This window comes from Leptosomus discolor, chromosome Z (assembly GCF_034619465.1).
Source record: "Leptosomus discolor isolate bLepDis1 chromosome Z, bLepDis1.hap2, whole genome shotgun sequence".
NCBI lineage: Eukaryota > Metazoa > Chordata > Aves > Leptosomiformes > Leptosomidae > Leptosomus > Leptosomus discolor.
Genome location: NC_141419.1, coordinates 18,449,928 through 18,468,437, shown reverse-complemented (window position 1 = coordinate 18,468,437; position 18,510 = coordinate 18,449,928). Strand labels below are relative to the sequence as shown.

The following is an 18,510-nucleotide window of genomic DNA, read 5'->3' as shown; positions in this document are numbered from 1 at the left end:
TCTCCCAAGTTAGCCCTGGAATTACTGCTCACAGCTAGGCTTCGCACTCTGGGATACCTCACGAGCCACTTAACTTTTACCCCATCTGGCTACTGTCAGATCTAGCTTTGTGGAAACCAGAAACTTCTCCCAGGTGAGTGCTGCATCCCCTTAGAATGCACTCAGCCTGTCTCCATCAGTCAAGACGTTAACTCAGCTTCTCAGCACATTTGTTTTCAGCGTAAGTGATGCTTCTTTTTTAGCTGTCTACCATGGCACACTGCAGTAATGAATGCTGGAAGTAACACACCTTGCAGCACTCTTCACAAGACACCAAGTATTGCTAACTCCAACTGCTCCTAAGCCCCTCTTCAAAACAGCTCTCAAGGTAATGGCTTGGCATGCCTGAAGCACGTCCACTCAGGTCACAAGCTCCTCTTGCCCTAGCCACGTTCTAACCTTGCAGAGCAGGACAATTCTCCTGTTCAAGACTTCCAGCCTGAAAATATCAGCAACGAGCGAAAGAACACAAAAGAAGCTTTTGGGCATGATGAAGGTTTAAAGTGAAGGTTTTTTTCATTGCATCATTCCTCCTCACTTTTCTTGTCTAACGCAATCAGTACATGAGAATCTAGGCTCTCAAAGGTTTGCCCAGTGTACAGCAGTGGTGAGAACAAAAGATGAGTGTGGTAAAAGCACAGCCACAAAAGAGCAACAGAAGTCTCCCTGAATGAGGAAACAGTAGTCCAGGAGTAGAAATCTTGGAAATAAGAACTAATTTTGGGATGGCAGAGGGTTCTCACGTTTCTCTGTTGAAACAGAATTCCTCAAAACAACCTGGGGTGAACACGCTGGGAGATGAGAACAGGTAAACTTTGTAAACTTAACAAAATACAGCTGAGATGGAATAAAAAGAAAAGAGGTGGTTTGAAAGTGCTTATTGTTCGCAGCCTTGGGAAAGTAAGAGATCGGCTTTGTTTTTTAATTATTACCGTGTCATCTGTTTTCCCTAGGTAATGAACGCTCCTTTTCCAGTTTATAAAATTCACAGTGATCCACAGAATACATCTAACAATGCTGCATTCCTTTTTTCTGGATGGCAAGTTATCTTCGGTGGGGTCCCAAGAATTACACACTCCATCTCCACATCCCAAGGTAGGATCAGCTGGGCGTCTGCAGGTACATCCTACCTGGTTTTGGCATTTATAATGGAACTGGAGTTCCAGTGAATTTCCAGGCTTTCCCCCTCTCTTTGGAAAGACTGCCTGACACCTAACCGAAACTAACCTTTCCAGAACTCAAGCCCTTACATGTTTCATTTTCCCTACATGTAAAAACAGATTCTTTATCAGTGAAAACTTTTGAAAGTGTTCTCTTCCTTAGCCGTCTCCTATCCAGACTAACTGCAAATCCTTCCATTTAAGCTACGTTTTCTAGACTTCATTATTCTTGCTTTCATCTGCATTCTCTGTAATTAACCCACATCTTTCTTGTAGGACAGTGCCCAGAACCGCATGCAGGATTCCTGTGGAGGCCTTTCTAACGGCTGTCAGAATGGAGAGATCACATGAAACAGTAACTCTACCACCTGATCGGTTCAGACACCTGCTGTGGAAGCACCCTTGGTGAGGCATCATGCATTCATGAAAGCAGAGAAACCATTCACCACAAACCCCAGACACAGACTGCTGAAACACTCAGGTTAAAATCCACGCAACATTCTGTGGGAATTAACAGCTTACACAGAGCAGGCAGGTCTAATGCCTCCCAGGGACAGCAGACTACTACCTACTAATTATGCCAACTACTTCATGGATCAGGAACTTCAACAACCTTAAACTGTTCAATACTGTGTACAGCCAACACCTTCTGCACGTTTTTCAAAGCCAGAGCATGGAATGTACTCAAATGGCACTAGCAGGTCAGTTAGCAAATGAATCTTACAGACTGGTCAGCAGGGTAAAAAGTAACATTAAAAGCAGGTGTAAAATCATAGCTCTGCAACTGAAATCACAGGCAGCGTTAAGAAGAGGGTAGGTAAGTAATTAAGTAACAGCAGAGTACCTGTAGTGTAATGGACTCCTAAAGGGGCTACTTAAGAGAGGGGAGGTACTGTATGGAGGGTATGAAGATGGGGAGGCATCCTAGTGCAGCCCCTGGATGCAGTGCGTGAACTGAACACAGCATTGTGTCAGTAACTCAGGGTTGGGCATACGCTCAGTGCATGCATACAACGATTCACCACATGGTCAGTGGTGCTCTCGCGTTTGCTGGTCAGTTAGACCATGCTCTGTTTCACCAACGTAGAAGGCTGCCTATGTGAACTCCAGTACTGAGCTGTGCAAATGCACGACACTAGGAATATCGTCCTTGCTTCCGATCTGGACTTTTTAGACCGACAAGCAAGGAGAGGGTGAGGCATACTCCAGAAGGAGCAGAGAGCTCAAAGAGCATCTTGAGTCTCTTCAACATCTGCCAGGCTCTGTCCCCTAACATTACGAGTCCCGAAGCCTGCTCCATCAGTTCACAGCTGCAAACCAGCTCTTGGCCAACGGCAGGTCCCCAAGCCTCAAAGGACGCAAACACAGCATAGACATTTCTCATACAACCTGAATTCAAAACGGTTCCAGCAAAATGCCCTATGCCATTGCAATTAACAAGGCATCAAACTTTGCAAGATTGCAGGTGAAGATGGCATATGCTCTCAGACACATCCGAAACTCTGTCTTCAGGAGCGCAGGAAAGTGCTCGTCTCATCCTAGTGACCTGCACCATTCAGATTTTCAGGCTCAGAAGCAGTCCCACACAGAAGGAAACATCTGCATATCCTACAGCAGTTTATCATCACATTGATTCTGTCACTTGCGTTCTTCACCTTCTCTGCAGTGGCAGCTGAAGATGGAGAAATTGATTAATATGGAAAAATACAGTATCTTGGGCATTAATATAACTTCTCTCTCAACAAGCACATTTATGAGTAGCACCTCAGCATACTTAAATATGGACAGGACCACGTTATCTAGCAATTTGCATTAGATTAGCAGTTTGTTAGTTTATTACTGCCTGCTGTATTCATAAGGGCTCTGCTATGTGTGTATGGTCCAGGCAGAGACACACTCACCAGACTTCCAAGAGGGCTCCTTGCTGCTTAGCTCAGACCTTCTCCAGAATTACACCAGAATTAGACTAAGAGGATGCAAATGTCTTACATGCTTAAACAGCTTGTTTGCTCAGAATATTTGCATGTATTTTCTTTCTCTCATCCTAATGTTACATATGCACTGCACCTTTCAAGTCATGGTTCCCTTTCTGTCCAGTCTCCTTTACCTGTGCAGACAGCACGCTGGCAGAACTTCTTAGCTCAGCTACTGTATTACGACGAAGATTATATAGCTAAGCAGAGCAGAAAAATTCCTTCTGCTGGCATTCACTGTGTAAAGCTTTAATACTGTGTTTAACTGTCTTAAGGGACTACGGCAAGAAAACTCAAATCTACCCAGCAGACTACGAAATACAATCATGTCTACATGTCCTCTAAATATTTCTAAGGCCAAAAATAAAGTAGGCTCTAAAGTAGGCCAAAAATACTGTGTTCAGAGGACTTTAAGCACTGATCCATGTGCTTATAGGACATTGCTTGCTTCTGTCTCCAGGCAGCAGCAGTCCATGAAAGTTTCTCAGAAGCATACAGGAAAATGAGCTATCAAAAAAGAGGGAAAGGAATGCCTTGAATTTAGCAGCCGGTCAAGGGGGTGGGGTGAGGAGGGGAGTGAAGAATTCAGAAAAGTGCTATCATTGCTAAAGAACAGCAAGCAGACTAGTAAGCACACAAAGTGCATACACTTCTGTGAAAGTTAAGCGCCACAAATGCAGTCTCCCAAACAAGGCACTTTCAACTATTCAACTCTTAGGGAGCTAAGGAAAAGGGAAAACCTCACCAAAAATGCATGTCTCTGACACTAAATTCAGAAATATTGAGGACTGCTTCCATGTTCCCCAAGTAATAAAAATGCTAGTTAAAGAAAAAGGGAGTAGTACCCAGTAATGGCTGTGAGTAATGCCTCTGAGTAATAGACATGAGATAAAAAGACCCCCAAAAGTAGAGAAAGATCACAAGAACAAAAGTCAACATTGTTTTATTGATAAATAACTTTTTTAATATTTTCACCCAAACATTCTAGCATTACAGTGGTAAACAAAGTGCAATTTTCGGAAAGTCAACTGAAGTCAACAGAACCCAAACTTGTTAAATCCTTGTCACAGAACACAGATTTTTTAATTTTACCACCTTCATGTCTTCAAGGCCATGTAGTAGTTATGTTTCTCTTCAAAGCTTGTTACTTATTTTATTGCTAATGAATCTGAGCTGCTACATTTCACAAGTAGTGATTAATTATCCTTTGAAAATTCCACAAGACTTTGAGACACAAAATCATGAATCCATATATCTGTTTCCGGAAGAGATGTGTCCACTAGAAAAGTCACTATTTTTCGATCCCAAGAGTTAGTGCTTTCATTAACTGCCTGTATCTGTGCCACCAAGGGTTTCTTCTCTACAAGATTCCGAAACACTATTGATGCCTCTTCTGACCACTGCTGGTTTTTCACTCCTAGGACAAATGTACAGTAAAACAGAAGGTCATTTATAACTAGATCAATCTGAATGATTAAGTTTATAAAGAAGTGGAGGGAGTATAAATACTTTAGAAAACAGATGTTCAAGTGCTACTGAGTGCAGCTTAACTAGAAAAACACAAGCTTACTCATCTCCCACACAAACAAGCTTAATTATTACAGACACTAGAACATTTATTTTTTCTTGAAGTCTAAAGATATGGACAAGTTTGCAGAAGTGAAAGGCAAATGCACTGACTCACTGAGTAATTCCAGCTGCCATGCATGACCAAGGCATATTAGGGAACATGACAAAAATGAAACTAAAGATCCTTTCAAAACAAACTATTAGTCTTCTGCCTGAGGGTGCTGAAATTATTTGTCCTATTGGCCTTGCTTTAGATTAAGTTCTCTTCATCTCAAAGCAGCAGTGGCTACTAAAACATCTGCCAAACCTTCAAGTCCCAAACTAGATCTGCATAGAGCAGAAACCAAGAAAAATGCTGCCGAAATGCCTCACAACTGCTGCTCGTTTTTTTTTGTGGGTTTTTTGGTTTGTTTTTTTTTTTTTTTTTGAGAGCAGCATCCCACAAAGTGAAGTCTGTTCAGGCATGCGATGCTAGAACACAAACAGGTTTTTGAATATGAATTTTGAATCCACCAAGAGCGAAGTGGCTCCTGCAGACCTGGAATTCAGTGTCCCCAAACCATGCTGGTGTACAGCCTCTAGACACAAAGGGCTAAAATATCATGCATGAATACCAAACAACAACTTACAGATAAAAGAAGCAAAACGGCAAAGTGACAACATTTTGCTTTTACTATTAGCAGCAGCTTGCTGCTGACAGGACAGGACAACACAGGAACACAGCTCCTTGCAGGTTACAGAAGGAATGAGAAGTCAACAGTTCATCAACAGTTAAGAAAGGGTAATTAATGCTAGGAAAGGCTGGTGCGGAAGCAAACGGGATTTTACAAGGTAATAGACCAGAGACTGAGAGGTGGCAGACATGAAAAAAGAGAGAAAAAAGTGGAAGAATAGCAAGACAATAGTTACCGGTCTTCCGGGCTCAGCTGGCCTGCTTTGACAATATGAAGCAGCTCAGAGGCCAACTTAACTAGCTACTTGGGATTCTGTGAAGCAGGAAAAATGGATGACTTGCAGGCTTGCTCAGCTGGATCCTGTACTACCTCAGTAGACAGACACAGCTAGAGATTAGCTTCATTTCAGCACTGTACTCATAAGACCCCAGCCTGTCAGTTACACATCCATCATCACTAGCTGAAAGCAACCCCCAAGGTCACAGGCTATGTGAAGAACTATGCAGGAAAGCAGACCCACAGAAGGCAGCTTAAGCTCAGAGCAGCAACTCTGTGGCCTGTAACTTCAGACAAGCATATTCTGTAACTGAAGTCTAGACTAGTGCTGGCCAAACAGCAGCAGAAAGCAGCAACTGAGTAAGAAGAGACGCATACATCTGAAAGCAATGCAGAAATGAAAGAAAAGTTTGGAAAAGGAAAGAAAAGACAGCAAGGAGAGATCAAGTTTTATTTTTTTAATTCTATCAGATGTATGCACACTCTCTATGCGCCACATTCTCAAGGAAATTAATCTTACTTAAGTCTGTTGAAAGCCCCCACCCCGCTTGTCAAGTTTTTGTTTGTTTGTTTGAGAACACCAATAAATTTCAGGCAACTTTGGATTCCAAATATGGACTGGAAAACAGTAAATTACAATAGGGGCAAGATACATAAGAAAAACGTCTCCAGAAACTCAGCATCTAGTTCCCAACTTTATGTAGATTAGGATAATCAGAATGTAAGTTCTTAACAACAGATGCAACTTTCATACTTCGTAATAGGTTATGTTTAAGGATCCAAAAACCATTTAGTTTTGATTTCCCTGTGTCCTTTGCATACTGGATATCACACACATAAAATAATAAATATTTATGACAATGAAAAGCAGCTGCTGGGAAACTTAAAGTAATCTTCACTTTTATACATGGTAACTGAAAGTGCTGCATTAAAATAAGCAAAACAGAACCATCACTGCCTATGTCAAGAAGAAAAGCAGAGCTACTTTGATGACATAAACATGCATGCATTAAGCATGTTTTTCCGAGCAGGTATATGCTTACATTAGCAAAACAATTACATCACTAACTTTTGGCTTTGTCCACTTTACTGTTCATTTCCTATCTGTTCATTACTGTTTCTGTTCATTTCGTATCCCCACTGATGTAAGATTTTAACAATAAAAATTGTAAATGCTTACTACTTACCTGCAAGCTGAGCTGTTATAGCTTGGAAAGGTAGTTTTCTAAAGGTATCCATGAGTGGCTGTACTTTCTCTATGCTGACAAACTCATGTTTACCATAGTCCAGCTCATATACAGACAAAAACCCATTTCTAAGAATTCCTTTTATTATGACCCTGTACCACCTAAAAAAGGGGAGAACAAGAACAGAAAATTTCAATTTGTATTCATACACTGTCAAGACACCAGAAAAATAATACATGACCAAAAGAACTTAACCAACATGTCTCAGGCTTCCCAGATGTAGTATTATCTGGATAGAAATCAACTCATCCAACTACAGTCTGAAAGCATGAAGACACTGCAACCTCATTTACTCCCTTAAGCTCTCAGTTATCATTGGACATCTGCCACCTTGTTAACAATGTGGACAAAGCAGAGCTAAGCTTGCCTTCAAAGATTTTGATTTTAATCTAAGCATCTACTTACTGATTTCCAATTTTAGCTGCATAGAACTTGTTTTTTTCAATGTTCACAGGTTTCTCTTCCGCCCTGCTGTAGTATAAGATCATTTCTTCCATTAGGGCTTCCAGATTATGTAGCTCTTTCCAAGGCTGGACAATAAAGTGACCTGGATGGCAGGCCACCGAGACATAGACGTCCATGAGCTCACCAGTCTTTGACAAGGGTAGAGGTGGAGGCATATCAGTGGTAGATGCTGCACTGCTGGGTTCTCTGGCTGTATCAGAGAAACTCTTCTCCAGCCTTCCACTAGTTAACGGTAGAGCTGAAACAGCACCACTTGTCACTTTTGTGGAGCTAGACCCACTGGGTGTAACACTCAAGAAAACATCTCTTTGATGCTTCCACAAGTCTGCATTTTTGATCTGTCGATTGATGCTATGATCCATGTCTGGGAAATTCTCTGGAGCAAACAAGTAAATGTGTGGAATTCCCTTTGAACCATCCTGTTTAACCACCTTGGAAAACAAAATACAGTTTAAGTTCCAGTTAACAACTGTTAAAACCACATCTGATTTTGTACAGAAGACTAAAGCCTGTAAGAGAAAAGTAGCAACAGTTCATTGCATTCTATATGTAGAGAAGTATTTTCAAGGTTCTCTCAAATATGTCAATGAAGTTATCGGACAGTAAGCAACTCACAGCAACCAAAAAAGAGCATTTGCAGCTATTCCACTATTGTAAAGCAAATACAAAGCTTAAATTGAGTTTTCTTGTGCCCAACAGGTCCAGCTTCAGTACTGCATGTACAATTCTAGCTTTCAGGAGAACAGTAGGCAGTGTCCATACAGATCTAAACAACTAAGTAATATTATTAAATATTAACACTTAATCCTTCAAAATTCTCTTCCTGTCATTATGGGAGATGAGCCTAGTAAATCAAGGATGGGGAAAAATAAAGATGAAAAAAGCTTCCAGGTTTGTATCATGCATAATTTTCAAGCACTGACATAAAACTATTTCCTATTTAATGCCAGATATGCTAGCATTACTGACAGTAAACCACTGAAATTTTAATTTGAGAAAGTAGATAACATTTCTGTCCAGATTCTTCTGTTGATTTTCCTAACCAGGAACAAAAACTTTCCACAATTAAAGCATACATCTGTCATCTATTATTTAACAAAGCAAAAATTAGTACCAAACTCAAACTATCTTGGAAAAGGATGTTTAGAAAAGTCAGATGGAACAGTCATTAAGTCCCAGACTAGAGGAGCTACGTTTTAACCACATGGTCTCCAGTGTTAAAGCAAGCAAAAAGATAAAGGAAAGATACAAAACACTTTTTCAAAGTGCTTTGACAGTGTGGAATCAGATTTTTAAGAGGAAGTCAGCTTTGTTCAGTCTGTAGCTAGTAACAGATTTCCTTTAGAAAGGTGTTTTCAGTTAATTAAACCTGACAGCATACATTGCAATTGGAAATAATTCTATCTCAAAGATAACAGAAATATTAAGTATACAATAAATGACACTGAAGTAGAAAAAGCAAACAAAAAGTAAAGCTGCTTTCCAAGATCAGAAGGAGAAAAAGGTATGCTCACAAAAGGCACAAAAATAATTTAAGATTAACTCAACAGTTGCATCTTTTTATGTGGTGAAACATTAACAACTGTGTTTCTTTCTTATCAGTTAGTAAAATAATTCTAGCTGCGTATTTGGACTGGGACAGCAAAATGTGAAAGGCTAATGTGACAGTTGGTAAATTCTTGATGGGAAAAGAGAAGCTTCTAATAGGTCTGAGCGAGCAAGTTTTATGCCACATGTCCTAAGAAAAGGACTTTGTACAGAATTTATGTCCAAGAACTGGCTACAAACTTTTAAACTTCTCTTAAACTAAAAAATAATTTAAAAAAAAAAAAAAAATCAATTTGATGAGTGCTTCAGCTTCTAGAGTTGTACTTTCAATACTCTTTCCACACACCTATGGATCTCCACATAGGCATTTTGACTATTTACCTTCATGCTAAATTCAGGACAATTCATTACAGTGTCTCTCAGCCACAGTACAGCATCTGGAGTCCACATGCCAGTGTTAGGAGGCAGATCTGCTAGGCAGCATTTTATAGCCTAAGAACAGAATTAAGTATACAAGGTATAATTAAGTAATATTGAAACTAGTCCACAAGTTCCTATTCACAGAAACTTCATTAATACTGACAGATTCAATAACATACGACAAACAGAAAGAGACAGAGGCACAGGCAAAACCAGTACTATTACACATACGGAACATTCTGTCGGTACATAGAACTACATTACGATTTATTTCAGGCAAAGATGCACAATGAAATACACTTCAGTGTTGCATGCTATTAAACAAAACAAAATTCCATTACATAAACCTTGAAGCAGCAGCACTACAAACACTGCCAAGAGATCTAGCATAGGTTAGTTTTAACATGTCTGTATACCTGTGGAGGTATTGCAATTGCTTCTCTCAGGAATTGTGATGGGATTTCTCTAAGCTCTGACACTTTCACAGTTGCAACTGTTCCAGTGTCCATGAATTGCACATCAAGGGCTCGTCTAGTGTGAATAATTCTTATCTGAAAGAGAAAGCAAGAGCATAATTTTGAGGTTAAAAACACAACGGTGACACATACACTGTAACAAGTTTCATGGAAACTAAGGATTCGGATTTTGTTGAACAAAAAGAAGTGCCATTTACATGTGCAAAACCTGTAACTGTTCTTTGAATACTTCTTACCTCTACACGTGCCAATTTTCCTTTGGAAGGAAACAAGCAGATTTTGCCACAGAAAGGTAGCGATACATTAAACTCAGATGTCTGCTGCAAATATAAAAACAGAAGTTAAAAAGCATGGTGCTATCTGGCACTCAACTAACCATTTCAAAAGCTACCATGGAATAAACAGTTCTGAGAAACAAAAACTCTGTTTCAAGTATACAGTCTCTTTCCAGCCTCAGAAGCATTTCTTATCACGTTGTTTTAAGCTTCCCCAATCAGTAAAGCTTTAATTCCAAGCTGTGTATCATACAGGGAAACTGATAGAACATAAAGTTCCAGTGGGAAAAAGCCACATTTAGAAAAATAGAATATAAAATCACCAGTCATTACTTTAATGTTCTGAAAAGCAAGAGCAGTTTAGAGCTGTGACAGACAACTGAAGAAGCTCCTACCTTATATTCTAGAATACATAGTTTGTTGAGATACTTAACAAACCAAATTTATTACTGACTTAAATGAAAGTCTCATAGGGGTGACATTCACCAGAATGATAAAAACCATGAAGAAACTCCATTTGAAGACCCATCAGCATCTTAGCTTGTTTAAATTCTCTGGCAAAATAAAACCTTGAGATAAGCTGCAAAGTCTAGATTGCTTCTTTTACCCCCATATACAGACTGATATTAAAACATTCTGATTGTCAAGGTCTCTCTTTGATAGCAACAAGAGCTTAATGTACACTCCCTCCAGAAAATCTGAACTTTTGAAATACCTGTCTGGCTACCGGCCTTTGTGTTGCTAAACCTTTCTGAGGTCTATATGCTTTCCTTCAGTGTTTAACTTGCTTGAAACTGAATCTTGATAACCGAGACATGTTCCATATAAAGTATTTCCAGAGGGTGTGTGTGTTCCACAACAGGTCTAGAGCTCAACTTCTACACCTAAAAACACTGAGAGAGTAGTTTCACAAGGAGCAGTTCTAACAGGACCTTCAAGGATCTGCGTTTCATGGCGGATTCTCTAAGGCTTAGTTGAATGTTGAACAAATTAGATTCTCTTAGGATTTCTTCTCTCTCGTATGAATTCTCTTGAGTGTAGTAGGGGTTGTTGCATGTGTCTGTAAATAGCTGGTAGAATATCAGACTTCTCTGCCACATGCCTATTGTAAAGCAACTTAAGACTTTTGAAAACGCTTGACATACATCGATTCTAGTTGAAATTAGCCACAACATTCAAAAGCTAGGGGTACAAGGACAAGATATGCAGCAGATCAGACCAAAGCCATCAAATCTCCAAGGAAGCCAGGCTAAAAAGAACAGACCTTGGTTACACTGCTTTTACTGTCACTTTGCACGATATGCTGTGGACCAGGCTGTTTGTGAACCTCAACTCCATCAAGTAAGTAAAACTTCCAGGAAAAAAAATATGGCAGTACCTCCACAAGCCTTATACCAACCTGATGCAGTTTCCATTGCCATTCCCATTATAAGCCATATTGTTATTTTTCTAAGTATTCAAGGAAAGTTTTAAGTAGTTACTGAAGCCTTAGAGACAGCTTGTGAACAAGAAAGCATCAAAAGATACTTTTCACACTGCAGGATGCACCCCAAAAAACTAGCAAGAGAATTTATAGCCTTTTGAATTATAGCCTATACTATTATTATTATATAATAATAGCCTATACAATATTATTATAGCGTATATGACTGATGCATCGTGAAGAAAGGCTACATGACTTCATCATTTCTCTCACCACAGAACCTACCTTGTAATGGAAGTAGTCTTCTAGTTTCTGCAAGATTTCAGAAAGTCTGGACAAACCTTTAGACGGCACTTGACAGTACAGACTTCCGTCAGAGAAAACACTGGTTACTCTTACATTTGTATATAGTGCATCTACCTGCAATGGCAAGATTTTGACAAGAAAGGAGGAAAAAATCCACACACACAAACTCAGCAAATTTCTGAGTACTGTTTTGGTCCATCCAAGACCTTAGCAGTCCATGATTTCTACTTAATTAAGAAGGAAATAGGAAAATAGTACCTGTAGGTGCAGTTCAAGGGACTTGTCATACAATGCCTTCAGACAAGTAGCATTGATGTTGATATCGTCTTCTCCAGAAGTGTCATAGAGAACAAGAAGAGGAACATCACTCTTTTCCAGTATTTCCACAGCAAATATCTTGGAGCATGTCTGTGATTCCACTGTCTTTACTAGGACAGGATCATCACAGAAGACTTCCAGTCCTGTAAGAGACACCATACTTTTTATGTACCACTGTATTAAGGGAAAAATAATAACCAAGTCTGTGTTCACAACAGGATCTTTCCAAGAATCATTACATAGCAGGAAAGTTGTACTGTACCCTTATTTGCATTCTGCTTAATTTCCACCTCTTTAACACAGAAAGCCATCTTTGAGGGGCAAAAAAAAATCCTCTTCAGAAAGAGTCGAGGCAAATGTGTAGAGAAAAAAGGAATGCATCAAGTATTAAAACAGACAAACAAACAAACAAAAGCTCATTCATGGCAATTTTATATCTTTAAAATAAAATATTTTTTAGAAGTTAGAAATGCCTACCAGTTTTGGGAAGGTAAATAATTCCCAGCAGAGTCTAGAAAGTCTGCAAGTAAGCAAGTACTGAAAGGGAGGGATCACTTTAAAATAACTAAGTAGGACCATATTTAGGAATACTGCCCAACCTGGCCATAACAGATGTGCCTCATTTGTGGAAAAAGAAGTTGTGCTAGTACACCGCTTCACACATTAGGCTCACATACATTAAAGCGACAAAGACATCCAAGCTAAGTGCAGAAACAACTAAGCTCCATTACAGAGTTACTGGATATAAAGGTCTTCTAATATCAAGGTTTCTTCATAAAACTCTCCATCACATCCTTGCTTCCTTCCTTTTCCTTCTGTCCATGCCTTCCTGTGTCTGCTTAGACTAGCTGTCTTGGACAGAATCTAACATACATAGAGTTATCACAAACAACGATCAAAACTCCCAGACTGAGATGCTTCAATTCACAAACTGTGCAACAGCAAGCTGTATAGTCAACACTGTCTTTCTCTTACCTGCCAGTTTACATTTTGCAGCTTGAAATGGAAGTGAGTTGAACTGTTTCTGTAGTTTGTACACACTGTTTCTTTCAACAAACTCACTGAAGCCATGATCAACATAGCATACCTGATAATGGAAAAGGGAATAAAAGCATTAGGATCATGAATATAATTGTAAATATGTTGAATCTAGGGAAAACGTATTCAGTTACCACGTTCTCTGTGCAGCCACAGACAAATAGCTTTTCACTAATTTAGTGCTATATAATGCCATTAATCTCATGTTTGTTTCACTCCTTGAACGATCAAAATTTTCAGAGAAAGCCTTCTTCTAAAGATCTCTGTAAAACCATCCTCTCCAACTGTTCCACAAAATCTCAACTCTTAATAGAAACAGTGCTGGAAGGACTCAGCACATACTACCTCAAACCATGTGAAGAAATGTAATAATGTGGAAACTTTTATTTGTAAAGTTTTGAAAGTGTTGGAAAGTCAAACACCACTTAAGTGCCATTCTGTGTTTTGCCTTTTGTTTTTACAGAATTAAGAGAATAATTTTGAGTTATGCTTATAGTAACAAATACCACATTAAATGCAGGAAAACAGTAGGGAAACTGCTGAGCAGCAAATAACTGGAGCTAAAGTGAGAGAAAGATGGCTTTGACAGGGCTTTTTACAACTTTTACTGTATAACAAACATTGAAAAGGGAGTCTGAACACTGTGTCAGAAGATAATCAGCAGATGCTGCAATAAAGCAGTAGCCTTCTTTTGGCTGATAGCTTTAGCTAGAGAGAAATTAGAAGCAAGCTTGCTACCAATGTCCTTGCCACTTCTCTAAACCCAACAGTCTTTCACAAAACCAAGTTCTGACATTCCCCTCCAAGTTCCATCTGAAGGGTATCACACTAACTTTCAGAAAAACTTCAGTTCTCACAGGTGTGCTATTTAAATATTTATGAAATGGATCAACTTTAGAAGTATGTTAAGCAGACCTGGGTAAAAAGTCACCTAACTGGGGGAAGAAGCAAACAAACAAAAGTATCATTAATGTTTGACTAGGCAAGAAATAATTGAGAAGTTTTACTTTTTTTACAGTTCTATCCTATGTTCTAGTTTCATTCCAGATGGCAAGAAGAATCTGCTTGACCCAGGAACAGTTCAACAGAGGAGTTAAACAATTTCAAAGAGGTTTAACTAAAATGCACACTACATGCAGCTCCCTGAATACCAGATCTGCCCGCAACAGAACATAAGTATGTCCTTCTCATTGTCTTGCTGTTTAGCGCATGTCAGGCATACTTCAATGCAAGTCTTCAAATAAGATCTACCAGCAAATGAATTTTGTTCTTCCCTTCCCCTGTCCCATTCCAAACAGTGCTACTACACCCATTCCTCCCAAGACTATCAAAGGCACATTTTTAGTACCAAAGTGCTAAAGGGTCCAGCCCCATAGAAATCCCAAAACAAAACCCCAAAACTCATGGAAAAGAAACCTGAAAGATCATCTAATTTTGGCAATCACATAATTTTTAAAAAGGTCTTAATTTCTTATATAAGCGATAATAGAAGTACTTCAGGACAAGAAAGGAGAGAATGCTAGTGCAGCATATTTAGGAGTTGACTATGTATCTAAAAAGATTGGTTCAAGTCTTTCTCCAAGTACCAAAAGAAATAATTGCTTGCCTTTATTCTGTTTTCTTCTAGAGAAATTATCCGAGCACGCAACCAGGCGTCTTCTTCAGCATGTACTGCAACAAGCTGCCCAATGCTCAGAGATTGAGCTAGCGACGCTGTACTATTCTGACTATAGTATGCTTTCATGTCATCTTCCATTTGTTCCTGGGCAGAGGAATAATCTTTGCCCACATACCTACAGTATTTTACAAGAAAAGAACAAACACCACAAGAATTAGAATGTAACTTTAAAAAGCTGAATAAAAACCTAAGTACATTTATATGCACATATGAATATGAGTAAATTATGGATATATATATTTTCTAAGCACATCAGTATCCAAATTCTTTTCCCATTAACAGAGCTATAGAAAAGTAACAGACACAGAATTTAGTACTTCTGTTGACAGCTAAATGTGGTACATCAGTGTATAATGTAACATGCTCAATCAGATTTTTAGGAAAAGCTCTTACTTGATTATTACATCATGCAGAGCAATTTCACCACAACAGCAGAGCAGTATCTGGGACCAAGTATAAAAGAGAACTAATACATCATCTGAGGTTACTCTGTCATTAACAAACACCAGCTTAATCAGGTTTTCATTAAGGTTAATCAAAACCAAGGCATCTAAAATCATTTTACAAATCAGCTGTCAAAATGTGCTGTTTATGCTCGGCCTTCAGAATAATCCTGATACTAGGCAGCTGACTTAATGGTTCATACTAAAACATGTTTGTGTTGCACAGATCTTCTTTAATATATAAACTTACAGAAAACTCCAAATAAGAAGTTCTGAATGCTTCAGAAACAAGTCAGACAAAAGGAATTGTATTAGTAGCTACTGTTTTAACTTGCTCACAGAGTGATTAATACTGCTCATTTCTACCACAGTTTAGATTATCATCCTATAAAAACCTACGTTTATTCTGAATGTCTGCTATATGCCCAGGATTAGTGCAGATATGGTACTATGACATACTACGCTAACTGAGTTACAAAGATTAAGTTAAACCTAATCACATTCCAGGGAACCCTAATTTTCCTAAAGGCAGCCTGCTACATCACCACCCAAGTATATATTGCTTTTCAGAATGTCAGCCCTTTTGTTTCTACATAGGCACTCATCTGCTTCGTAATGGACATAGAGTAGGGCAACAGTCATGTATGTGCTACTTAAAAGTTTATTTCTTAACATTTGTTTCATAAAGATACTTAACAGATAGTAGGAGTATCTTAACAGAAAGTAGAAGAATCTTTCAGAACTTTCTGCCTCGCTGTTTTCTGGTAATAGGTGAGTATCACACTGAAGAAGTTTTTGGCTGCTCAAAGCCAATTGAAAAATTATTTTTCAGATTCTTTAGAAAAGAATCTTGGAAAGCAACCTCAAAAAAGTATGTTAGAGACTAATCTACGTGCAGGTGGCACTGACACTGCAAGTGTGCATTCTGCACCATTCTTAGACTCAAGTGCAGCCAACTCAAGTAAGGCTTGCTGCTCCATTGTGAAAGGAACAGAGGGATATGTTTCCACAATCAAACAAACGATAAAATTTTGTCTATTCAGAAAGATACAAGAAGAGGAAAAAAAAGTATCCGAGCTGTAACAGAAACTCAAGGCAGTTGAGAATAAAAGGTGATAAGTATCTCTTGTGAGAATTCAAACATAGCACCTAGTGTATCACCTCTGCCTTCAATCACACTGTTGCAGATGTACAGCAAATATCTGGGAGTGTTTCTATCACCTCACTTTCACTCTGACTGCCTCAGAATTCTTACAGAATTGTACCATGTCTCAAAATTGAAACAGCACCAAACCTTCCAGCTTTGTCTTAATTAGTACTGCAGTTGAAAGGTTTCAGCCAAACAACACTTAGCCACATACCAAGAAAGTGAAGAGATACTGCTCCATCACCAAGACAGAAAGAGGAATCTTGATTTTATTGATGCTGCAAAAATCGTCATCAACCAACAGCCGCTACACAGTTCTTGTGCAGATCACGAGAAAGTGAGTGCTAGCACATGCATGTCAAAGGTGAGTCCATGCATTGTTTCCTTCCTATATGTCTACATGAATATCTTCTTGTCATGGCAAAGAACTACTCCCTTCATGGCTGGTTTCATCTTAATGCCAAATTACCTTGCCCATGAAATACACAGATAACCCTAAGTAGTCACTTCTGCATCTAGGGCCAAGAAACCGCTAATCACCACCATGTACCTACACAGAGCTGGCAATTTCAGAAACTTTAATATTGTCCAAGAACCATGGTGCAAAATTTTGGAACTGCTGCTTTACAGATATTTTAACATAATCACCCTTATCTCCTCATATGGTAGTTTAATCCAGGGGACTTACAGCATTCCACAAATAATTAGTGGAACCATCCTTAAAATAACAGATTAGAAAGATAAGATTTGTTACTCTACATATACAGCAAGGTATCAACACTGCCAGAATTAAAAGGTGTACAGTGAGAAGGAAAAAGTTTTGCAGAGTTAAGTCCCACCTGCATCACAAGCTGGAAGTAAGAGGCAGATAAATTTGTTCCTGCTCTTTCCAATACAAAACATGCAATATGCATGATGTCTAACTGTTTCAGTATCTCTGTGTACAGACGATTACATGTCTTAAATTGGTTGTCTTTCCTGGCACTATTCCTTTTCCTAATATTTCATGTCTTAGACTAATTCAAACAGCGCTCTACAGGAACAACCTAAACCATAAAGCCTTTCTTTTCTTTGATGTAGTTCTTCCTCCTGTGATTTCTTTTTTTAAGCTTAGGCTCACTCACAAATTCCAGCTGTGTCTTCTTTGCTAAAATGATTGACTAGTCCAGCTAAAGGTAGTACAGATGTTAATGACGGGTGAAAAACCTTGCCTTAAATTATGCTTTGTGGTAAGACCAATATACAAAATAAATGTATAAGCAATGTACAAAAAAAAGTTTATCTGAGTAAAAGCACAATATAGGAATGGTGCTAACAGCTAAAACAAAGATGGCAACATTCTTGACTGAGAATTTCTCTTCATAATGCCCAAGTGGGCATTTTCACTACAGGTTATCAGCCATGAAGAGGCCTTGACTTCATGGAACTAAAACGGTGGACTGTCACATAAACAAAGTTCAAGTCTGAGTATTCCAATACATCACTGATAGCTAGAGAGAAAAAGGATATCAAAATTTCAGCCTTAAGGCCAGTGTGTTGAATATTGCCAACCAGCAATGAGGAGCAGTGTTTCATAGCGAAAGGATCTGTAAGTAAACTGCAGACATATTTTGATCCTAATCAGGACCTCTGAGAAATGACTGAAACTATCTAATGAAAGCTGAAACTGCAGAAACTAGTGGGAAAAAAAAACAGAGAGCTGTCAATATAGTACATTACCACACGGTTGCTCAATTAATCCTTTGAAGTGACATATAAAAATTTTTAAGATTAGGCTTGAAGTCATTTTCAAAATTAAATATCCTCCTTAAAAAATGTTTGGCATTTTTTGTTCGCTTTTTTTTTTTTAAGTTTTAAAGAACTGCTAGGGTTTCTGTGTTTTATTCCAACAATGAAGTATAGAGAGCTTATCACGGTATTTCTTGAAGAAGTACAGTAACACACGGAAGATATCCACTACAATCCACTTCTTACACTGTCTTCTAAGGCCGGGCTGATTAGCAATCAAACCAAGATGCAGTAGTAGTTTATTGTT

At 38.7% G+C, this 18,510-nt stretch overlaps 1 protein-coding gene across 2 annotated transcripts in view; it reads right to left on the bottom strand.

Annotated features, from left to right (window-relative positions):
• Positions 1-4,128: 4,128 nt before the first annotated feature.
• Positions 4,129-18,510, bottom strand: part of TDRD7 (tudor domain containing 7) — a 42,141-nt gene continuing 27,759 nt past the window's right edge. Inside the window, exons 7-17 of one of the 2 annotated variants that reach the window (XM_086479114.1) lie at positions 14,814-15,000; positions 13,145-13,256; positions 12,110-12,312; positions 11,831-11,965; positions 11,420-11,425; positions 10,084-10,164; positions 9,788-9,922; positions 9,333-9,443; positions 7,344-7,834; positions 6,879-7,039; positions 4,129-4,589 (exon numbers count right to left, since the gene is read on the bottom strand). In XM_086479114.1, coding sequence (XP_086335240.1) covers positions 4,369-4,589; positions 6,879-7,039; positions 7,344-7,834; positions 9,333-9,443; positions 9,788-9,922; positions 10,084-10,164; positions 11,420-11,425; positions 11,831-11,965; positions 12,110-12,312; positions 13,145-13,256; positions 14,814-15,000 — 1,843 coding nt within the window. In that variant the 3' untranslated portion in view covers positions 4,129-4,368. Of the gene's footprint in view, positions 4,590-6,878; positions 7,040-7,343; positions 7,835-9,332; positions 9,444-9,787; positions 9,923-10,083; positions 10,168-11,419; positions 11,426-11,830; positions 11,966-12,109; positions 12,313-13,144; positions 13,257-14,813; positions 15,001-18,510 lie in introns of both variants that reach the window. The other variant, XM_086479113.1, reaches the window with a different exon arrangement.